The 23,722-nt window shown below is 49.8% G+C and overlaps 2 protein-coding genes across 2 annotated transcripts; one reads left to right on the top strand and one right to left on the bottom strand.

Moving 5' to 3' along the window:
* The first annotated feature begins 7 nt into the window (after positions 1–7).
* On the top strand, positions 8–5,860 carry VSIG2 (V-set and immunoglobulin domain containing 2). The gene is made up of 7 exons (XM_043579698.1): positions 8–968; positions 1,513–1,676; positions 2,489–2,696; positions 3,548–3,706; positions 4,600–4,719; positions 4,836–4,980; positions 5,674–5,860. The coding sequence occupies exons 1-7, from the start codon at positions 911–913 to the stop codon at positions 5,804–5,806; spliced, it is 987 nt and encodes a 328-aa protein (XP_043435633.1). The 5' UTR covers positions 8–910; the 3' UTR covers positions 5,807–5,860.
* A 244-nt stretch (positions 5,861–6,104) lies between these two features.
* On the bottom strand, positions 6,105–12,793 carry NRGN (neurogranin). The gene is made up of 4 exons (XM_043579697.1): positions 12,591–12,793; positions 7,621–7,847; positions 7,331–7,348; positions 6,105–6,935 (listed from the first exon to the last, which is right to left on the bottom strand). The coding sequence occupies exons 1-2, from the start codon at positions 12,603–12,605 to the stop codon at positions 7,626–7,628; spliced, it is 237 nt and encodes a 78-aa protein (XP_043435632.1). The 5' UTR covers positions 12,606–12,793; the 3' UTR covers positions 6,105–6,935; positions 7,331–7,348; positions 7,621–7,625.
* Between the last annotated feature and the right edge of the window lie 10,929 nt (positions 12,794–23,722).

Raw genomic sequence — 23,722 nt, 5'->3', positions numbered from 1 at the left:
GGCCCCAGAAGCCTAAGGCTGGGAAGATCCTAATCCACTCTGGGGGGTAAGGGGATGAAATTTGGTGCCCTGTCTGCTAGGGCTTGAGTTCCCAAGGCTTGGGGTGTGGTGCTCTTAATCTCCAGCTTCTTCTTAAGGGGTGGGAAGAGTCACCTGACTTATGCCTCTTTTTCCCAGACCACTGAGTCCTTAACAAACACATCTCCTTGCCCAGCCAACAGTGACCCCCTGGTAGTGGGGGAAAGCTGGACATGGTACAGGCAGGTGCCCCAATTCTGCCACACCCTTTCCTATCAAGAGTGGGGTCTCTCCTCCAAGACTTCTTTGCCCCTGAAATGGAGTGGCTCTGGGAGTGGGGATGTGGCTCTAGTTTCCACGGAGACTTCTACCTCACAGCAAGTGGTGATACAGGTGCCAAAGAAGGGATCTCAGAGAAAAGAAGAAGGGCTTGGAAGGAATAGTCATCTCTGAAGGGATCAGAAAGGGTCTTCTGTTCTGCCCAGGTCTCATGCTTGGGGTGAGGCCCCAAAGTGGTGATGTCGTTTGTTATCAGAATGCCCCCCTCTTCTTCCAGGGTGACCATTTGCCTACAGAGAGCTCCAGTTCCGACCCCTTCCCCTTGGGTGCCCACCCAAGCCCAACCCTTGTCCCAGAGCCTGACAGCTTCATTAGTTGGGGGGAAAGAGGACAGAAAAAGGGAGCAGGGCTAGAATGATTCCAGTATTGGGCCTAGAGGAGGGAGGAGCATTTCTTTACCTGAGGGCACAGGCCTCTCCCCTTGTTTGCTCTGAGATAGCCAGTCTCGCTCCTGCCCAGCTCGAGGAGGCTGCCCTGTGGGTGCTGCCTTCCCTCCCCACCAGACCCAGACGCCCAGACCAACCCATAGACGGCTGGACGGCAGGACTCGGCCATGGCCCAGCTTTCTGGGCTGTTGCTCTGTGGGGCCCTGCTGGGCTTCGCTTGCCTGGGTGAGGAGGCGGCTGGGAGGGACCGCGGTCAGAGCTGGGGCGGGGGTGGGGGGGGGGTGGGGGCGAGGCCTGACCTCCAAGCTCCTGGGGCCTGCTCAGTTCTGCGGGTCGGGACGGCGGGGGCGAGGCCGGGAGAGGGCGTCGAAGCCGGGTGGGCGAGGGCCACAGGCGCGCAAGCGCAGGCGGGCAGGCAAGTTGGGTCTCCCCGGGAGGGTCTAACCACCACCCGACCATTGTTTTCCTTTCTCTGGCAAACACACCCGCGTACCTGACCCAGTCTCAGTCCTTTTACCCACAAAAAAACCGGCTGGGGTGTGTGCTCCTCCCTCCCGGAAGGAAACCTCAGGTTTCGAGAAGGGATGGGTTGCGGGGAGGTAGGTGAGCTCCGCAGGAGGGAGGGAGCCCCCAGCCTCGGCCTCGGGAGCCGAAGGTGGGGCCGGACCCTCAGACCGCCGGGATTTGGCGCCGGGCCTCCGCCCCACCCCAACCCCCGGCCTGGCGCCGTCGAGCGCTCCTCCCGCCGGCCTCCTTCTGCGTCCCCCAGACCCCGGGGTAGCCGTGGAGGTGAAGGTGCCCGCCGAGCCCCTGAGCACCCCCGTGGGCAAGACCGCCGAGCTGACCTGCAGCTACAGCACGTCGGTGGGAGACAGCTTCGCCCTGGAGTGGAGCTTTGTGCCGCCGGGGAAGCCCCTCTCTGCGTCCCATCCCGTGAGTTGAGAGCAATTGCGCTCCAGCGGGGCGGCCCTCCTGCCTCTTGGTGGGGTTGGCTGGGAGAGGCTGGTACAGAGGGCCCACCCAGGATGAGGGAGCGGGGTCAGAGAGGGTGCGTTTGGGGATCAGTGAGCTCCGAGGAAAACATGAGTGGACTCTTTCTAGATCTTCTTAGGACCACAGCCTGCACGACCCTGTATCCCGTATATGGCTCTGTGTATCCAGCCTCCTCTCTCCTAGCTCCGACGTGCAACTCCCCTATTCTAGCGCAGTCCCAGTTTCCGTTAATAAACCCATTGAGGCTAAGCTCTGGAGACTGTTAGTAGGATCAAATGATGCCCCTTCCAGGAATATTTGCATTAATTCCCCAACCCTCTCTCCCCATCAAGAGCCATGCTTAGCTGAAAGCAATAAATCTAGCTCAAGTAGCACCTAGGAAGGGATGGTATTTGGGGACAGATAGACCTTGCTGGTTCTGACTCCAGAGCATCAGTTTCCCTGTCTGATATAAAGGAAGGGCCTCTTTTTTTTTTTTTTTTTAAGTTTATTTATTTATTTTGAGAGGTGGGGAGAGAGAGGGAGAGAAACAATCCCAAGCAGGTTTCAGGCTGTCAGCACAGAGCCGGATGGGGGACTCAATCCCACCAACCTCAAGATCATGGCCTGAACTGAGATGGAGAGTCAGAAGCTCAACTGACTGAGCCACCCAGGTGCCCCTAAAGGAGGGGCCTCTTTGTTTTGGAGAAAGGACTGTAGAGTTGACACCAGGCAGAAAAAGGCACACATGTGTGTCTTTTGCTTCTCCCCAGATCCTGTACTTCACCAATGGCCATCTGTATCCAACTGGTTCTCAGGCAAAGAGGGCCAGCCTGCTTCAGAACCCCCCCACAGGAGGGGTAGCCACCCTGAAACTGACTGATGTCCACCCCTCGGATACTGGAACCTACCTCTGCCAAGTTAATAACCCACCAGATTTCTACACAAATGGGTTGGGGCTAATCAACCTTACTGTGCTGGGTAAGGCCGGCTGGGGACCTACCAGACACCCATGTACCACGAAAGATTGCAGTGGCCCTGCTAAATCTGCTAAATCTTCTCTCTACCGCCCCCCTTCCCCACCCCATATCTCGATTTCCAGCCCAAGCTTACAACTGCACTGGGGACCCCAAAGGAAAATGCCTCCTTCCCAAAGTCTTCTAATCTAGATGGTCCTACTCCTGCCCCACTCTCCTTGAAGAATGACTCCTCCCTCGGCCCCTAGAAAAAAAAGATTCATGAGAGAGAAAGCCCTTCCCATACATAGGGATCTGAGTCATGGCCCCAACAACTCTATCTTTGAGAGAATGTCTCATTTGTAGCCCAGGTTCTTTCTCTCCTTAGGTGAGTGGCAGAGAAGGAGAGTGGCCACTAAAGGAACAAGGGCCCCTCTCACAAAGCAGCAACTTTGTGCTCAGAGTTTCCATCTTACTCCAACCTAGAGCCTGCTCATGGATGAGCAAACAGAAACTATTAAAGAGGCTGGGGATGTCTAGATGGAAAAGTGAAGGCTTGGGAGGTGTATAACAACAGCATTCAAATATCTGAAGGGTTGTCTTGTGGAGGAGAGATTTTTCATTTCTCTTTGCGGGCCTGGAGGGCAGAAGTTAGGACCAAATGGGTGGATGTTATATTAACACAGATTTTGGCTCAGTATGAGGAAGAAGTTTCTAACAATCAGAACTTCCAATAGTGGGAATCATTTCCTGGGGATGCAGTGGAATGTGAACAGAAGTGGACTACTATTTGGTAGGAGTATTGGAGCAGGAATTCTAGCATTTAATGGGAGTGAGGCTAAAAGATTGCTAAGGTACTTTCTGTGATTTTTGCAGTGCCTCCCAGTAGTCCCTTGTGCAGTAAGAGTGGTCAGACCTCTGTGGGGGGCTCTGCTGCACTGAAATGCAGTTCTTCCCAGGGAGCCCCCAGGCCAGTGTACAACTGGGTACGCCTTGGATCTTCCCCTACACCTTCTCTTGGCAGCATGGTGCAAGGTAAGGGCCCAGAACATCTGGGAAGAGAGGACTCAAGACTGGGGCAAATCTGTCTCTAGACTCCATATACCCACACTATCAATTCCATGCCTGTGGGTATGAGACAAATTGCCATACCTTTCCCTGCATCTTTCTTGGTGTCCTGTATTGCTCCCTCCTGTCTGTCTTCCTGCAATCTGTGGCTCTACGGTCCTGGGAGCATTTTTTAACTTAAACGTATTCCTGATATCTTAGAAGAGAGTGGAAGGCAGGGGGCATAAGAGTCCCACTTTTGGGGATTTCTTAAGGGTCATGAATCATTGCCAAACTTCCTAGAGAGGAAACTGAGGCAGAGTAGCATGGACTGGCTTGAATCACAGTCAGTTTCTTTGGAGGAAACATATAATTGGGTAAGAGCCTTGGCTTCTCAGCCTCCTCATGCTTGCTCCAGCCCCAGCCCCAGCCAACTCCTTTATGGATCCAGAGAACCTTCCAGATCATCTGGTGTATGCTCTGGCTTCTAAAGGGAAAGTAAAAAGCTTAGGAAGACATTTGGGTGAGCTGAGTCACCCCAGAGGCTACAGTTTCTAACAATCAAGACTCCCCCCCCCTCCAACCAGGAACCTGACATCAGCTAGTAAGCATCCCTCCCCAATTCCTTGCCTTCTCCCCATCCTCTGAAAAGGCAGCTGTGTAGAGTGGAAAGAATACATAAGTGGCAGTGGCTTTGGCACTTTCTGGGTCACCTTAGACAGTTACTTTCCTTCTCTGAGCCGGCTTCCCCACTTTTAATAAATGAGGTTAGCCCCTTCTTGACAGGATTGTTGTAAGGAGGTAGTGAAATTTGCTTTCATCTTAGTAGGTGCTCACTGTGATTCAAATGAATGATGGAAGGCTTCCTCCTTACCCTCTAGATGAGGTGTCTGGCCAACTCATTCTCACCAATCTCTCCCTGACTTATTCGGGCACCTACCGCTGTGTGGCCACCAACCAGATGGGCAGTGCATCCTGTGAGCTGACCCTCTCTGTGACTGGTAGGGGACACTGGGCAGAGGCCCAGCTGGCAGGCCTGGGTTGGAGAGGCTGCATGGAACTATCTGGGGAGGGGCAAAGGAAGGTCTGCTGCTCTGAGCTTCCTGTGTCTCCTTAGACCCATCCAAAGGCCGAGTGGCTGGGGCTCTGATTGGGGTGCTCCTGGGCGTGCTGTTGTTGTCAGTTGCTGCATTCTGCCTGATAAGGTTCCAGAAAGACAGGAGGAAGAGGCCCAAGGAGACATATGGGGGCAGTGACATTCGGTGAGCTGGAGGGCTGGGGGAGGGTACAGAAAGGGAGAAAAGGGCTTAGGTTATGAGTGGGTGACTCCAGCCCTCAAACTCTGACATCTTTAGGGGTGTTTGGGGGTAAGGAGTGCTGTTCAGCTCTGGGATTTGGTGTGGGGGGGGCAGTACAGCAAGTGCATTTGTGTGTGAGCAGTGTGCAGGGTGGGGGACTTGGTTCATGGCTTCCCTCAACCTCCTCATACTTCATAGAATTTTCAGTTTTTGAGGCCTTTTCATACATGTCTACAGGATGTGGATGCCAGGAGTTGGATTTGCCCTGAGCCCTCAGCTGAGTTCAGTTTTTCTGGGTGGGGTAGTAAGGAAAGGAGAGGCAAAAGCTGCCTGTGTCAACCGCTTTAGCTTGTCAACCTTTGGGTCCTGAATAGGGATCAGAGCGCTAGTTCTCAGAGTGTGGTCCTCAGATTACCTGGACAGAACATACCAGGAGCTTGTTAAACATTCAGATTCAGGCTGCTTCCTATCCCTCCTGAAGCAGAATCTGTGGGGGCGAGGGTGATGGACCTGGAATCTTCATTTCAGCCAAAATTCCACAGATGATTCTCATGCACAGTAAACATGTGAAGTCCTCAGGTTAGAGGATGGGATGGGGGGCGAAGACCTCTGAGGGATGCCGCCAGCCTTCACTAAAAATTTGCTTATATCTACCAGGGAGGATGCCATTGCTCCTGGGATTTCTGAGCAAACTTCTGTGAGACCAGATTCTAGCAAAGGGCTCCTGCAGAGACCCCCCTCTTCCAGCAGTGTGACGACCACCAAGTCCAAGCTCCCTATGGTTGTCTGATTTCTCCCCCTGTCCTTGAAGGGGAATATCAAGAATTAAAGCCTTTGGGTATCATATGGTCTCCCTCTTCTTTCTGCCGGCATAGCAAATTCCTTTTCACCAGTAGAAGACGGAATGGGCTGGGAGTCCTAGAGGTGATGCTGTAGGTGGGAAGTTTGGCTCCAAGGGAGTAGGTTTTAACAGAGGTCCTCTTCCCCTTTGCTCACCTCCACTTTTTGGTTTGATCAAGTGAAATATGCCCAAGCTTCAGGTGGTGGCCTTGTGCACCCAAACCCCCTCCCCTCTGGCACCCTCTGAATACTTGGACATTCCTCTTTATTGTTCACATTCCAACCCAGCACGGTCACATGCACACACGGAGATAAAAATCCTTCGGGCCACAACCCCAGGAGCCCGGCGGGGGCAGGGCTAGCAGGGGCGGGGGCAGGGCCGCGGCAGACTCCTCCTACCGAGCCTCCCAGGCGCTCGGCGTTTGCATAAACAAGGTGAGAGCTGGAGAGGCGGCTCTCGGGGTGCGCTGGGGGGGTGGGGAGGGGAAGCAGATTACAGGCAGGCGTGGGGTTATAGGTGCGAAATAGGTACTTCCCTTACGATCAGAGCAAGAGGCATCCGGCACCATGAAAACCCTCTTCCCCTCTCTCCTCGCCCCAGAGCCAAAATTCTGGGGCTAGGCTGGGGCGCGAACAGCACAGAGACGCAGAGCGCCCCCTTCAGCTGCGCACAGAACGAAAGGACTGGTGTTTTTTTTTTTTTTAAGTGAGTATACTTGGGCGACGCTTAGGGCGCCCCCCGCAGTGCGCGCAGGGAAGTGCGCGGAGACTGCGGAGGCAGAGCTGCATGCGGGGTGCTGGCGGAGGTGGGCGAGAAGCAAAAGAAGGAAGATGTGGGAGCGCAGGGTTTGGGGCTAGGGTGGGAAGAAAGGGCGAATGGGGACCATTCTAGACTGGAGGACTAACTAAAAGGGCACAGACTTAGCGACTCCTCGATGGAGCCTGCCTGGGAGTGGGAGTCTCTGGGGACGCAGGGAGGGCTCCTGAAGCTGGCAGGTTGGTGGAAAGGAGAGGATCACAAACACGGCAGGGAAGTCTCATCACTGCGAAGGGGACGCGCCATCCGTCTCTCCTGGCAACTGAGGACAGAGAAGGTCTGAGCACCTGCCCTCCCCGGTGCTTCCTCTCCTTTTTCCTTCTCCCTTTCCGAACCAGGACAAAAGGGCGGGAAGGGCCAGGGGACCCCAGTCACCCAGAACCCCCAACCCGAGTCACTGAGCTGAAATAAGCCCGCGGCCAGTGCGTGCGTGCGCCTCATTGTGTTCATAGCCTCAGGCCGGGTTTGTGCAGCCAAATGGGGGTGGCTGCGGTTCTGTATAGGTCCAGGTGTGTCCCTGTCGCAGCCTCAGGCGTCCAGATGGATCAGGAAACCCTCAGGCTGGGAGGGGGTGAGGGCGGGCAGAGGGAAGGGTGGACGATTGGGTCCTTTTCTCCCACTCAGGCCTCCCACCCGCTTCCGAGTCGTATTCATTACCTTTGAAAATGCTCAGTTCTTCGGTCCAGGGCCGGGCAAGAGGGAGGGAGGAGAGAGAGGAACAGGTGAGCTCTCGGAGCCCGCAGCACCTTCAGCCTCCTCCCAGCCACCCACCTCACGTCCCGGGGGTAAGTCCCCCACCCTTAGCTCCCTCTCCACCTCTCCACCCGCTGCACGCCCTGAGTCCGCACTCTTTCCCGGGGTGGGGGGTGGGGAGCGGGGCCGCTCGCAGCAGGTCCCGGGCTTGGGAAAGGGGAACCCTGCGGCCCGCCGCGCCCCGCCCGCCTCACCTGGCCTAGTCTCCGCTGGGGCCGCCGCCCGCGCCTCCCCGGGCGCCCCCAGCTCCGCCCGTTCCCCCGTGGCCCGGGCCCTTCCGGCCGCGCTCTCCGCTCTTTATCTTCTTCCTTGCCATGTGGCCCCGGAAACTCGCCTGGATTTTGGCAGCGGCCGCGTTGGCGCCAGGATCGTCCAGCGGGATGTCTAGAATGTCGTCGTCCGGCTTGGAGCACGCGCTCTCCTGGGGGCGGGGTGGGGCAGGGGGTACTTGTGGGGTGACTGGGCCGAGACCCCGCGCGAGGATAGGGTAGGAGTAGAGCCTTGCGGGGCTGAGACGAGGGAGACGCACGAGTGGGAAGCGCAGAGAGGGGAGCTGCGGGCGCGTCGAGAAGGGCTGAGGAAGGGCTGTGCGTGTGTGTGTGTGTGTGTGTGTGTCCCTCCTAGGGAACGGCAAGCAAAAAGGAAGGGTCAGGGGGTCAGGTGGCCACGGCCCTATTCCCAACTCGGGAAAGAGACGTGCACGGTGGGACGGGGTACAAGACAGCCAGATAGCCCTGAGGGAAGGGTCCTTCACCATCAGCAGGGCTGAGGAGCTGCAGAACTGCTGGCTGGTGGGCTGGGAGGAGCAAAATAAACAATGAGAGGGACTGTTGGACGTGACTGCCCCTCCCCTTGTCCTCAGAGGGTGCCTCCGGCTCAGAAAGGCTCCTTGCAGGAGTCCAGGATTCCCTTGGACAGGGTGTAGAAGAATCAGGCCGGTCCCTTCCCTGAGTAAAATCACACCAGGACTCAGTGCTGGAATTAGGGTGAGAGTGGGGCTAGCCCCTGGAGTCAGCCTCCTTCTCCCTAGGGCTAGAGGCCCAGAGACTGCTTTGCCATGGACTCTTCTTTTCTAAAGTTCCCCAGGAGGCACTCAAACACAGAAGAGAGGAGATGGTCTGGAAGAAGCTGAGAAGGCTTCACTCCAAAAAAAGGCAAAGGAAAGATGAGTAGGAGCAAGTAGCCCTTAGCCTTGTGTGCTCCAGAAGAGAGGAATTATGACAATAGCTACCCATTAAGCACTTCCCTTGTTCCAGGCACAGTAACACAGTGTTTTACAGACATTATTTTATTTAGTCCTGGCAAAGCTATGACGCACCTTTTATTATTATCCTAGTTTACCCCTACTAAAACAGATGACTTAAGTGTTTATAAACCTTACATGAGGTGATACAGATGGTTACTATGATTTAGATGGTATCTATGATTTAGACCCTTGTATGTCAGAGTCCAGAGTATATTTTTAACCCCTATTCCATAAAAATCAGCAGAGGCCATCAAGAAAATGACGTGAGCTCTACCACTTGCTACCTGTGTGGTTTGGGACAAGTTATCTAATGTCTTATATCAGCTCCTTCATCTGAAATCAGGATATAACATCTACCTCTGTGGGTTGTGAGGAACAATAAACCCCATGATACACATAAAGTTTCTGGCACAATCTAGTCACTCAATGTATAGTATCTATTACTATGATTCTTTTAATTAATAAGTTTATGTGAAATAGTTGTTTCTGTAGGCCGAAAGTGGTCATATAAAAACAATTTCATATGGTTCCGCCTATAATAATCACATCCACCCCTACGCCTCAGGTTTCTGTCTCCCATAACCTGCCCTATCTGACAGTGGAAAGGGTTAGGGAATAGATGGCATTGATTTTATTTTTAAAAAAAAATTTTTTTTCAACGTTAATTTATTTTTGGGACAGAGAGAGACAGAGCATGAACGGGGGAGGGGCAGAGAGAGAGGGAAACACAGAATCAGAAACAGGCTCCAGGCTCTGAGCCATCAGCCCAGAGCCCGACGCAGGGCTCGAACTCCCGGACCGCGAGATCGTGACCTGGCTGAAGTCGGACGCTTAACCGACTGCGCCACCCAGGCACCCCATAGATGGCATTGATTTTAGAGGTAAAGCTCTGGAATGGAGAGGGCCTCCGTCCCTGTGCCCCTTTGTTGGTTAACATTACAGCATGAATGTGGGTTGGGATGCAGATAGTTACTATGGAGTTAAAAAGGCATTTTGCTTTTGCTTTGGCCCTCTGGCTTCTAAGAATTGTCCTTTTTTTTCTCTCTCCTAAGGACTATTACTATTTTAAAAATGGCTTCCGCTCATCATGCTTCACAATGCTGTTGTCATTTCCTGGGTTTCAGAGTTTTGCAATTTATGCTCAAGATGCCCACGATTGATTTAAATGCAGTTAAAAGGAGTTATCCAGAAGCCAGTGTGGTTGTGGAGGGGACTGACACTCTTTTTGTCTTCTGCAGGTCTAGCGCTCTCTCTCTGACATCTTAGTCTCCACTTGTCATCAGAAACAACTCTTTTGGGCTCCTTGATTCTTAGAGCTCAGGCCTCTCTTGGGATATCCTTAGGCAACAGTGAAGTGTCTCCTCAACAGAGGACAATGATCACAACAACAACAACAACAACAACAACATAAACCCATTCCTGACCCACCTCTCTTTGGCCAGTAGCTGTGGAGGAAGGAGTACCTTCCCCCAGTCATGTTAAGGCCAACCTGCTGTCTCTACCCACCCCAGCTGGATATAGAATGGAAACCTGGAACAAGAGGAAAAGCCACCCAACGCACTGTTCCTCCCCCAATCAGCCTCCTCTCACTCCAGCTGAATTCTCAGGGCAGAACTGCTAGAGAGAGTAAAAGGAATCTGGGAAGCGTCATGGTTCCTGGGCTGGTGCCTTCTAAAGCCAAGATCTGATGATGTGTGCCTGAGAGCTCTGTAGGAACTGGAGGTGGAAAGTGCACTAGTGGCTAAAACAGGGGCCAAGGCTTCTGGTCCCAAGTGGGCATATCCCTTCACCCCTGAGGGTCTCAGTTTCTTCAGCCACAAGTGGAATTTAGCCTAGATGAATAAATTCTTCTTTAGGTCCCAAATCCTAAAAGCTTTAAGAATTATCCCTTCCTAATGCTTATTGTATGCCAGGCCCTAGGCTAAGTGCTTCGCACACATTACCTCACTGAATCCCCATTTCAGAGGTCAAAAAACAGCCTCAGAGACATTTTGTAACTTAGCAGAGGCCAGCAGAGCTAACAAATTGTGATGGGATTCAGAAGCCTGGCTGTTAATGACTGCCTCAGGACAGGTAATTATTTCTATGAGTTCAGCTAGACCTCTAAGTTCAACTAGACCAAGCGAAAGAAAGGAGTGGGATCCAAAAAAATGTCTTTGCCTTTTCATATTAAGTGAATGTAGGAAAGGCACATATATGTGACTATGTAAATCAGCAACTGGTACATTTGAATCGACAGCACTGCCTCTTAAAAAAAGAGGCAGGTTTTCTTCTCATTTCTGTCTGAGCCTCCTTACCAAGGAGTAAGAAGGAAATAAGGCAGGATTAAGTGTTTCCCAAACACCAGGTCAGATGGTCAGCAAGGAGAGCCCCAGAATGAAAGATGAAGAGAGTCCTTCCTGCCTTGGGGTGCCTGGCTGGCTCAGTGGGTAGAACATGCGATTCTTGATCTTGAGGGGGTTGTGAATTCAAGCCTCACTTGGGCATAGAGCTTACTTAAAAAAAATAAAAAAAAAAAAAAAAAAGAGGGCCTTGCCTCTAGACCCCAGATGCACTCTGTTCTCTCCATGTCCCAGCTCCCTTCCAGCTAGGAGTCCACCTCCACATAATGGAGATGAGGTAGGAAGGTGCCCAGTTCCAGCCCTGTCCCAGCCCTCTGCCCCTGTCACCTCTTCTCCCTTTTCTTGCCCTCTGCACAGTTTGACAATCGGGCTGCCTCCTGCTCAGTCCTTTAGCTCTGCCGATCTAGGACAGGGCCTCACAGGGTTGTTGGGATGATTAAATATAAAGTCAGGCACATGGCAAACATTCACAAAGTGACAAATATTACTGATATTATTAAATCATAATAACTATCACAACAATTTGTCCCTAAGTTCTTTCTGCCTCTTGGTACGAAGTCTCACCTCTTATAAACTGGGCTATTCTTTCCTTCCAAACCTCACTTTTTTTTTTTTCTTTTGTAAGCCGTAGTGTGGAGGGTGGGGGGCAGGCAAAGTCATAACCTTATAATTAGCCGGGTTGACTGAATGACAGAGAAGGCAAGGGCTTTGGAGTGGTCTTTCTCCATAGATAGGGGCTAAAAATAAATAATAATTAAAAATTAAAAAAAATAAACACATTTTATATACGCATGATCACTGTATTCCTCTAGTGTGCAGGGAGCCAGGTCCTGTGCCGGGCGCCTTCATACCCAAGTCACCTTAACAGCAACCTACTTTGGCATTAGGCACTTGCAGCATCCAGGTCTCCGTGGGCGCTGACAAACTGCAGACACTTCCTTCCCTCGCCAGCAGGGCTCTCTCGCGGTCATTTCACCCAGCCCCCTTCCAGGGCTAGAAGGCGTTGGGGGACGGGCCAACCCCTCCCCAGAACCAACTGACTAGGCTCTCTGCTGCCCATCATCATTACTGAGCTAACCGATATGAACGACTGTCCCATCCTGCTCTGTACAGTGCACGAGGGTCATGGAGATCATCCCGTCTGCCCACCCACGGCGGTGGCAGTGGGATGGGGAACGGGGCGAGGGCAAAAGCCAGGGGGAAAGGATACCGAAAGGAGTCGCCGCAGCTTCGCTACAGTTTACAGCGCCTCTCTGGAGGAAGTTCTTCTTCTCGTCTAACCTGCAGCTTCCTTGCTGCAGAGCCCTGCCGGGTTCCCAGTCCAATCTAGGCTGCCTGGCGGCTGGGCGCCCAGACGCCCCCGCGAGTTGGGGAGCATTTTCCCTAGGGCTCCAAGTCAGGCGAGTGCCTTCCACCACCCACCACCCACGTCTCAGCAGGCACCCCTATGGCTCTTGGGTCTTCTGCACCCTCAAATGCACTTCCATCCCTTACTCTCCCTCTGGGGGGGGGGGTTCTTGGGGACCCCTTGCTCCAGATCAGGCAGAGTGCCGGTCCCCCCGGCCCTCTAACTTACGGTGCAGCAGTCCATGCTGGTGTTGGGGGTCCTTGGCTGGGGCACAGGCTGGCGCAGGGCAGGGGTGGGGTCTGGGTGGGGACTCTGGGGCCTTGGGGCGCCCGCTGACCAGCGTCGAAACAGCCGCTCTGCTCTCGGGTCCTCTCTCCCGCGCTCCGCTCTGCTCGCGAATGTAACCTGAGCCCTTCGGTCGAGAAGCCAATCAGAATAAGCCTTGGGCAGGGCGGGCGGGGATATTGCAGGGAGGACCACGCCCCCTCTCTGCTCCCTCCGCCTCCCTCCCCCTCCAGCCCCAACCCCTCCGCCTACACACTTCCATCCATTCCTCCTACACACCCCAGCTTCTCAAGCTCAACCCCCTTGTTTGCTGAGGCGGCAGACTGCCAGGCAGATGTATGCCGCCGCGGGCAGAAGGAGGCCCCCGACTACCCGGGCACAAATACACTCACATCTGGGCACAACACCTCTCCCACCCATATGTAGAAAACCACGCACCTCTCACCCACCTCCCCACACTTGCACAACTTAGCTAGAGTCCCAAATATGGCTCGCTCTAACTCCTCCTCCCCTCACCCCCGCCAGTCCTCATAAAAAAGCCCCCTAAGACGTGCGTTTAAAAAGTCCCATCATCACTCTGCTAGGGAATCAAGAAAGCTGTTGATACATAACCTGGGGATGAGCACACATAAACACAAAAGCTCACAAGCCCCACATGTGCATATATGATACTGCCCGGGCTCACTAAAATGTGCACTTCTTCAACAGATTCTACAGACACAACGTACAAAAATAATTGCACAGAACTTGTAAACACACGCAGACGTGTGCATGCAGATGTATGACACAGGGGTAGTCACCCTATCTGAGATGTTGCATTACATCCTTATCTATCTATCTATCTATCTATCTATCACCTATCAATCATCCATCATCTATCTAATGTATATGTTTATGCATAGATACTGGCTTCAGAGAAACATCCTTCCCTTCCCATACTAGAATCTCCCTAACCTCTTGGTATCTTGCTTCAGAATAAAACAAAAATGCCACTCTCACCTTGCCTGGGAGGAAGAAAAATACCCTAAACCCTAGTATTGGGAAATATAAAAAAAATCGTTGTTTTTTGGGGTCTGTGGTGGAGGAAGGATGTGGGCTTTTGTGAGAGGCTGGGAAAAGGAGATGGGGGAGGAGAATTGTGGAGCAGCAGCCTGACTGGATTGTGGTGGCCAGTGTCCCCTAGCCAGTCAGGGTACTGGAGCTGGCAGTGTGGCTTATTAAATGGATAGAGTGGGCCATCTCGGAGGAAAGTAGAAAGTCTTTCTCAGCTAAGCTCCCAGAGGAGGGAAGGAAAGAAAGGGTGGCTGTTGCTCAGGCTCAATAACTGAAGCGGGCAAGGAGGGGAAAATGCCCTGTGGTTCTGGTTGGGAGAGGGGATCTTAAAACAGCACTGCAGTGAATCCACAGCCACTGGCCAGTCATAGCATAGCTGTTGCACGCTTTCCTTCCTACCTGAATGTTTGGGCTACAGGCTCTGTTTGCCAAAGGGAAAATGAGTGGGAGGGAAATTCTGGTGGCCACTCATGATGGGAATGGGGTTAGTCAGCTTAGGCTCCCAAACCGAGCTGGAAGCTGGCCGGGATTCCAGGGTTTGGGGCATAGGGGTGTCTCTCCCAGCATGTTTGGGACCCACCCACCCTTGTAACTGAAAATCTGTTCCCCAATCTGTCTCTGGCACATCCTCGATCCCCCCCCCCCCCCCACCTCCACCAAATGGCAGGATGTCCTGGAACTCAGTCCCTTGCCTAAATCACGGGCACATCTGGGGCCTTGGTTTGTGCCAGCTCTTGTTGAACTTCAAATTCAGAATCCAGAGGGGAAAGGGAAGGAGGAAATTGGGGATAGAATGGGTATCAGGCCTGGACTCTGTGCTTTTCTCTTCCCAAATTAGAGCCGAGGAATTCGGGATTTAGCGAGTTTGCAGTAAAGTCTCCCAAGTTGCTAGGCAACATCCCTCTGCAGGCTGCGCTGCCTCTGGGCCCTTCTTCCTGCTGGTCAGAGCTGGAGGGGGGGGAGTATCTTTACAACATGCCCCCCCTAAACTCCCACACAGGCAGCCCAGCCCTTCCCTCTTCCTAAGACGCCCTTGTGTGGGGTGAGGGCGTCTCTGAACACTGGCGGCGGTGGAAGAGCAGAAATGGCAACTGTCAGTTCCATCCGCAAAACAAGCATTTCATCAACAGCCCACTTGAGGCGCCTACGCGGAACTGGCCACTGTGCTTGCCCTGGGGGATGGGCAGTCTCTGAGGTAAGGAAAAGGTAGACAGAGAAAGGCAAGGACGGGAATCAAAGACAGACTCAAATAATCCAGAGGCAGGAGCAGCACCGCGTACAGCCTCATTTAAATGACACACACCCCGACCCAGAGGCACAGAAACACACACTGTTCACACATCCACAGAGATACATGCTGTGGGCACATTGCCATCCACTGCCATCCAAAGATATGCACAGAAGTGGACCCCTTCACTATCATGCATCGAGGGCACATGATTCTTTTTGGTAAGGGGTTCCTCTTTTGGACTAGGTGGCCAGAGTTTGTCAGCAAGACGGGCTGGCTGGAACTCTGAGCCTCTGCCTTTCTTTCAAATAGATGAGCTCAGAGAAGGGACAGGAGCTGTGTGGAAGGCCTGGGTCTGGCTGCTTTGAGGAGCAGGCTGCCTCACTCTGCAAAGCTTGAGAGCTTGGCGGAGCAGTGCCGGAAGACCCTAGTGCCTGCCTGGGCTTAGGACCTGGGTGCCAAGGTCATCTTTTGGGGTGCCACCTATTTACCAGCTGGATGTGGGCCCTGTCTGTCCTCCTTGACTCTTCGAATTTCATAAACTCTTCTCTATTTTCGGCGGCCCCCACAGCTCTTGAAGGAGAGGGACTGCAGGCCTGGAAATGAGATGAGCTCCGGAGGGCCAGGTTAGAGAGGGCATGGGGGTGAGGTGGGCTGTTTCTAACAGGGAGCATGGAGGTGGGGGGGGCACGAAATAGAAGCTGAGGCCAGCAAAGGAAGAGATTTTAGACAAAAGAAAAGAGATGGATTAGTGGGAAGCTTCCGGGGTCCAATACAGATCCATCTGGGGACAGATGGTGGGGGATTTGGAGAGACTTGGTCCTCATAAGCAGAGAGAAAAGCCAAGACACATGGCAAGCTATTTGCCAATACTTGTGGCTTCCCTTCCTTGGAGTGGGCACTTTCTGAACATCATATCCCAGCTTAAGCCCACAGAGGGACTCCGTGGTAAGATGGGGGTGGAAAGTAGGAGGCCTGTGCCTTCAGTGGAGATGATCTGGGGGCTTCTTAGGTCAGGATTTCACCCATTTGAATGGAGGGGGTGGGGGTAGCAGGAAATTCAGTTTTCTCTGCAAATATTTCAGCTTTTGCTGTAGTAGTATTTTTAGCAACTTGGTTGGCAGAGGAGGAGCCCGGGTACATTTTTAAAGGGGCCTCTGCCAGACTGGAGGCCTCCTCCCACCCTCACCCCACATGTCCTAAAGGAGAGGTCGGGGGGGGGGTGGGGAGTACATGGCTCAAGGTGCATTCAAATCAGCTTTGCTGATCATTAGCTGATCATTAAGTGGTCTTCACCAATAGTCATTATCAACCATCAGCGGCACCATTATCATTAGCAGCTTTATCAAGAAGAGGAAATACTCCTTGCACTTCTGTTGTGTGCAGGGCACTATTAGGGGCACAACACAGAAGGTCTAATATACTTGGAAAGATGGGGAAGGACCCAACACTTGTGAGTGAGTCCTAGATGCCATGTGCCGTGCTAGCCGCGTTATATAGGTGGTTTCATTTAATTCTTATAACAATCCTACAACTTAGTCATTGTAGTTCCAATTTATAGATGAAGAAGCAAAGGGATTGAAGAACTTACCCAAGGTTATATCGCCATTAAATGGAAGAATCTAGATCAAAACTCAGAGCAGAATAATAACATTATCCTAAATCTGGATAGTGCTTTACAAAGTGCTTCCAAATTCACGATTTAATTTGCTGCTCCTGAGAACTGTGTGAAGAGGTATTAGTATTTTTTAACCTCTTTTTCTGAGGACAAAGTAAGGCCTAGAAAGGTTAAATGACTTGTCCAGAATGAGACCTCTGGTGAACTGCAGAACCAGGACTAAAAGGTAGGAGTTCTAACTTTGAATTCTGTATTTTCACCTCTGAACTGCTCTCATCTCCGGCCCTTGTACTGGGCTACATGGACGGGATTATAGTGGTTAGCAGATCAGATATAGTCTCTTCTCTCTTGGATTTTATAGCCTGATGATAAAAGTACATTATGTATATGTGTGCAGGTATACGTGTATAGATGTATAGCTATAGATGTGTGTATATGTGTGTGTGTATGAGATATATTTATATCTCCTAAAGTAATAAATGATGGATGTCAAATGAATGATGCAGACGGTAAGTGTTATGGGAGAAATGATTGAGAATTTGGATGATCCAGGAAGGCTTCCTGGAAGAGGAGGCTGGAAATGGGCAGAAAGACATCTTAGGCAGGAGAAGATGTTGTGAGACTTGCACTGCATTTAGTGTCACTGTGCTTCTGCTACCCCAGTCCAGAAAGGCCCTGAGGACAGCAATCGCAATAACTTTCCCCCCACACAAGGTTTTAGGTCTGAAGTTTGGTGCCCTGGTTTTATCTATGGCAACATATCGAAGCACTCCAGGACCGGCAGGTGCACACCAAATGTGTGCTTGTGCCCCCTCTGCAGCCCTGCTGTTCCTGGTGCTTGCACACACGCTTGCCCTTTGCTTCTACTGGTGTGGTACGAATCTGTCTCCTGCCTACCCCACCCCTGCCCCCCTTGTTCTCTGGGCCTATGTAGTTCAAAGTCCTGGATGTAGTTTACTCCCCGTTCCTGCATTGCCCTAAACATCTACTGGTTTTGTTCCCCTTCGCTTCCCTTTCCTCGGTTTGCTTCCCCACCTTTCCTTATGAATAACAGCTAGTGATGGCTGAGCAATGTGTTGTACCTTCTGGGCTGCCACATCCCATCTGTAAACATGGGACCTACACAATCATTCTTATAACAAGGGAACAACCATCTTGATAATATTTTGATGCCAAACTCTAGCGCAAGCCTAATAACCATCTCAATTTTGGTCCAGACAAATGCCTGTTTTAATTAATTTTTATAAAAAGGCTTACATGTGGGGCACCTGGGTGGCTGAGGCAGTTAAGCGTCCGACTTCAGCTCAGGTCATGACCTCAGGGTTCGTGGGTTCCAGCCCCTGCACCAGGCTCTGTACTGACAGCTCAGACGCTGGAGCCTGCTTCAGATTCTGTGTCTCCCTCTCTTTCTGCCCCTCCCCTGCTCATGCTCTGTTTTTCTGTCTCTTTCTCTCTCTCTCAAAACAAACAAACAAACAAACAAACATTTAAAAAAAAAGACTCACATGAGGCATAATTCTTACTTCTTCTTTAGTCCACTTATAGACCCTTTTCTGGTGTAGTTCAGCCAGACATTCAGATAAAAGAAATTCTTGGTTCTACCAGGAATGAGTCAAGTGGGGTTCAGGTCATTCTCACTGTCATTTTCTACCTCAGGGCAGAAAGAAACTCTTATCCAGGAGATGGAGACCCTCTTCCTGTTGTCGAGAATGAGCATCTCTTGGAGTCTGTGTATGCGGTCAGTATGCCAGCCTCACACTTCTTCGTGTTGACATTGTCTAATCTGAGAGCTCGGAGTAGTTCATTTGATCTGGATCCACTGGCCATGGCTCTCATTCATTCAGCATCTACCAATGCAGTCTTCTTTTTTTTTTTTTTTTAACCTTTTGTCTTATTTTAGAAAATTTAAACTCTTGCAAAAGTTAAGTAATATATATTGAATCCCACTGTACCTGTTACCTATGTTCAACAATTCTCATCTCATCACCAAACTCATTTAACCTATTTTCTTTATGGTTCCCCCATCATCATTTCATTCATAAATATTTAAGTGTGTGTCCTTGAAACATACTAACACTTTAATGCCTATTTTTATTTTATTTATTTTTTTATTTTATTTTATATTTTTTAAATTTTTTTTAACGTTTATTTATTTTTGAGACAGAGAGAGACAGAGCATGAACGGGGGAGGGGCAGAGAGAGAGGGAGACACAGAATCGGAAACAGGCTCCAGGCTCTGAGCCGGCAGCCCAGAGCCCGACGCAGGGCTCGAACTCACGGACCGCGAGATCGTGACCTGAGCCGAAGTCGGACGCTCAACGGACTGAGCCCCCCAGGCGCCCCTTTTAAAGCCTATTTTTAAAGCATGTGTTCCTTAGCCTGGAAGCTCCATAAGGAAAGAGATTAGAGCTGTTTTCTTTATCCCTGTAGTCTTAGCGCAATGTCTGGGACAGAGTGGACTCAGTAAATATTTTTTGAACGATTGAATGAATAAGGGGGTGAATGAATAATACTTCAAAAGGAAACAAGAGGTAAAAAAAAAAAAGTGCATGTATCTGTGATCATGTATGATCTAATTTGCAGTGAGATTCTGTTAGAGGCCAGGTATGTCTTCAGCAAGAACTTAGTAGGTGGGCCTTATATACACAGTCAACTCTTCATCTCTCTGAGATTCAGTCTTAGGCCTGCCATTCTGAGGAGCTGAGACACAGACCCATGTGTTCCTTGGAAGTGCACGCAGAAGTGGACCGTTTCTGGGAACAGCATGGCAGATGAAGCATGACAGGGACCTAAGATCTTGGGAAGGAGCCATGCCTATAAAGCAGTTTATTGAGTTTAATGTTTCTATTTCTGTCTTATTATTTCTTTCATCTGGGCTAAGCATTTCAACTTTGTCTTAGTTATGAAAGGGGGGCATTTAAGGAGGAGTTATATACTCAGTCTCAGACCAGAGAGCCCATGGTGGAACAGCCAACTTGGTGGCAACAGCCATTAGTGAGGCATGTTACAAGGAAGGTGGCTCTCAGGGGATCAGAGTCCAGCTTTGTGGTCTTGCTGCCCTGTTCCATTTTGAGATTCTTTTCCCATTGCTAACCTTGGAGAGTTTTGTTTTGTTTTGTATTTTTTAGAGGAGGAAGTTTAATTGGGTGGTCTGACCATGACTGATTCCAATTGCCTTGAACAAGTTTATGTATTAATATTTTCTGCCTACCAGGCCAAACCAGTGGCCTGGTCAGTAGATGAAACCAGTCTGCCACTGTCATTTATAAGGAATTAAGGGCTTACCACCTATCACTTTCCTTAAGCCAATACAGATGAGGCATATGGCTTGAGATGGTGTTACCAACAATCATCTTCTACTGCATTTCCGTATGAACTTCTGTGAGAGCAGTATATGTTGGAATGGAAAGGTGTCTTACTCTAAACTTCAAAAGGAAGGAGAATTGACAGAATTGCCCTAGCAGACTGTCATCCAATATGGCCCAGATATGGGGGAACAGATACTGGAGTTCAGCCATTGTAAAGCCGGGGTGGCAGGCCATCTATCTGCAAGAGAAAGCTTCCTTAAAGGTACCACCCAAAATGAAAGACACATCACACACCCCTGGAACTGGATGACACAAGAATATGGTAATTAATTCAAATATCTTTCCCTATGTAAAAATGGGGGGAGGGGAGTAGTTCTACCCAGCTTAACGCTGCCTCTAACCTTGGAAAGTGATGTTTGTTTTGTTTGAATTTTTTTCTTTTTTGGTCAGATGGAAGCACTGAAAGTAAGGGATTATTAACTACAAGCTTTTGTTATTCTGTAATTTGGATGGAGCATTTGAGTTTAACGAGGTAAGCACTGGTAGTTATTTGGGGTTGATATACTTCTGTTATTTTTGCTTTGCCTGCCGTGGGATTGTGTGTTGGAGTGGGGTGAGTGGAGAGTGCTGGAACATGAGCTGTTTTGGGACTGGGCTGTTTGTTAGTGGAAATGTTCCTGCTGTTTAGATAGAAGGCATGCCAGGTAAAACTACCCTGTCCTTTTGACCTTAAAGCCTTAAGGTGTTTAAGTAGTCTTTCTGTCTGTATTCAGTGTTCACATATATGCAGAAGACAGAGTCAAAGGTCTATACTGTAGACACAATCCTGTGTCGTAGATATTCCTCAGAAGCAAAAGAGTATAAAGCCTGGTCCTTAAAAAAGAACGTTTGTTGTTCTACTGGGAACAGCGTCATGGAGTTATGCTATGTTATGATTTGCTAAACATATGTCAGATCATAACAGCAGGAAAGTTCCACATTTGGGAAACTATGTGAGGATGTGTATAGATCTTACGAAAACCATCATGGCAGATACTATTGGCTTCCTAGCCAATATCTACGCATTTCCGCTTCTTGCTTGCTAACAGAACTGCGATTTTGTTGCGAGCAGTCATGGGTCCGGACCTGACATGGTGCCATAATCAGTCTAAGTCTGTTCCCACTTCAGCTTTTATGACAGCTAGGGCTGGTCACAAGACCCAGATATGGCCAATAAGATATAAGCAAATTTCTGCTGAGAAATCCTCTGGGAAAGCTTTTGCTTTCCCGAGAGGAGGAGGCAGAGGCAGCTGGCACCACCAGCCCCCTTCTTTCTGCCTTAAATACAGACCTGAAGTCTGGAGCTACATCCACTATCTTTCCACCATGCAGCAAGTCAAATACTGAAATCACGAAGTAAAAAAAGACCCTCCTTTATATTTAAGCCGTCATCATTCAAACTTTCTATAAGGTTTACACAAATGAATCCCTAAGATGACATAATAATACAAGAAAGGTTCAAGTGCAGATCAAGACGCCTATCACTGACAAGACAGGGACTGCATGTGCAAGTTATTTCCAGGGATTCTTTGATGACAGACCTGAAAATTCTAAGTTAAAATAGCTAGTAATTCAGACACAAGTGGTATGGGATCCTGTACAGCTTGACTTCCTAATTGGTTGCCCTAGATCGCCTCTGCTTAATTAAAGGAACCATTGTAGGATTCTAAGTGACCATTTATAGTTCCTGTAGTCACGCTCAAAGCCTTTGTCCCTGGCTTGTTGACATTGCTATCACATCACCCTCTCTCAGTGGTCCCATGAATGGTGCGTGGGTTGGCTATAATTAGAATTACTGACAATTAAGGAAAATTCCTTTAGGACAGAGACAAGAATCCAGAGATAGATGAGGACTGGATGGGTTTGGGCATTTTATCTCTAGCCGGATGTCTGATCTATATTGGTTTTTAAAAAGTTATAGGTGATAGATCCTTAATTCCTTATAAATGGCGGAGACAGGCTGATCTTCATCCACCCAACAGACCACTGGTTTAGTTTGGTAAGGACGAGTCATTAACATATACACTTATTCCAGATAGGGGCGCCTGGGTGGCTCAAAGCATCTCACTTTGGCTCAGGTCATGATCTCATAGTTCGTGGGTTTGAGCCCCACATTGGGCTTCACGCTGGCATTGCGGAGCCTGCTTGGGATTCTCACCCTCTCCTCTCTCCCTGCCCCTCCCCTGCTCATGCTATCACCCTCTCTCTCAAAATAAATAAATAAACTTAAAAAAATTTATTCAAGGGAATTGGGATCCACCATATCAGACCCCCCAATGAAGCAAGTTCCCACTTCTTTCAGTAAAAATAAAACTCTCCAAGGTTATCTCTGGAAAGAGATAGATTCAAAGAAGAGTAGATATTCGTCCAGAATCTCTGTTTGTACAGACCTCAGAGCTCTTTTCAGGACACGCTACTCCCATCCATCATTCCTGCAGACGGTGCTGGTAGTCCACATGAAGTTGCCTGTCTCATCGGGCTGATATTCTGAAGGGTTAATTAGCTATCCCTAGGACGAAGATTCTCTATCAGTCCTTTGGCTAACGAAGGTTGCCTCCTTTAAAATGGGCATAACTTTTAACCACTACAATGGAATGCTTTGTACCTATCAGCAGAAGCCTCTGGGATACTGGAAGGGCACTTATTATTGTTGTATACCAGTATATCCATGCCAGGACTCCTGAATTGACCTTAAACTAAAGATTTCATAAGTCTGGAAGGTCTCAAACCGTTTTCCTTGGAGCACTTTCTGTGCCAAATATTTATTTTGAGTGTTTATTATGTGCCATCTGCTTCATACGAAGGACATCACATGCTGTATTAACCAAGATCCTCTTGGTTGTAAGGGATAGAAACCCAATTTACATTAAAAAAAGCATCACTTCACTGCAAGGACACAGGTGGAGCTTCAGGAACAACCAAATCCAGGAATATAAAATATTAATAGCACCCTCTTCCCTTTTAATTTCTTCTCTTTGTTTCTTTCTGCACAATGCTGCCATCCTCACATGGCTGGAACTATGGCCGCAGGCACCTTTGAACTTAAACCATTATAGCCTTGAAACCAAAGAGGAAATATCATTCCTCAATCCCAACGTTGTTAATAATAATTAAAAAGTTCCCAGGAGAGGCCTCTGATTCGGTCATACCTCAGTGACATGCCCATCCCCACGTCAATCCCTATGGCTGGGAGAATGAAGTGCTATAATTGACCCAGCCTGTGGCACAGCCATGTGGCCAGCTGGATCATATGATTGGTGGTGCCCTCCGGAAGTTCGGTCGGAGTGGGGAAGAGCCATTCCACAAAAGTGAGTTGTTCCCGACCAGGCTGACTGAATACCGTAGGTCTATTTCAGTCCATTAAGTCAGGAAATGCTCATAATAGTCCAGTGAAGCAATTACTATTATCCATGTTTTATAGACAAGGAATATGTGGGGAAACAGAGAGGTTAAGTACCTTGAACAAGGTCACACGGCGGGTAGGCAACAGAGCTGCGATTCCACTCGAGTCTGTTTATCTCCAAAGAGATTCCATCACCTGACCACCTCTCCTCCCTAGTTGAGCTTCTCCTCAATCTATATATCTTAGAGTCATGGAGCCATTAAAACAAATTACCCAGACAAATATCATATGACTTCATGCATATGAGGACTTTAAGATACAAAACAGATGAACATAAGGGAAGGGAAGCAAAAATAATATAAAAAGAGGGAGGGGGGCAAAACATAAGAGACTCTTAAACATGGAGAACAAATAGAGGGTTACTGGAGGGGTTGTGGGAGGGGGGATGGGCTAAATGGGTAAGGGGCATTAAGGAGTCTACTCCTG

Source organism: Prionailurus bengalensis, chromosome D1, assembly GCF_016509475.1.
Source record: "Prionailurus bengalensis isolate Pbe53 chromosome D1, Fcat_Pben_1.1_paternal_pri, whole genome shotgun sequence".
NCBI lineage: Eukaryota > Metazoa > Chordata > Mammalia > Carnivora > Felidae > Prionailurus > Prionailurus bengalensis.
The sequence above is the reverse complement of the archived record's forward strand: the minus strand, read 5'-3'. Positions and strand labels throughout refer to the sequence as shown.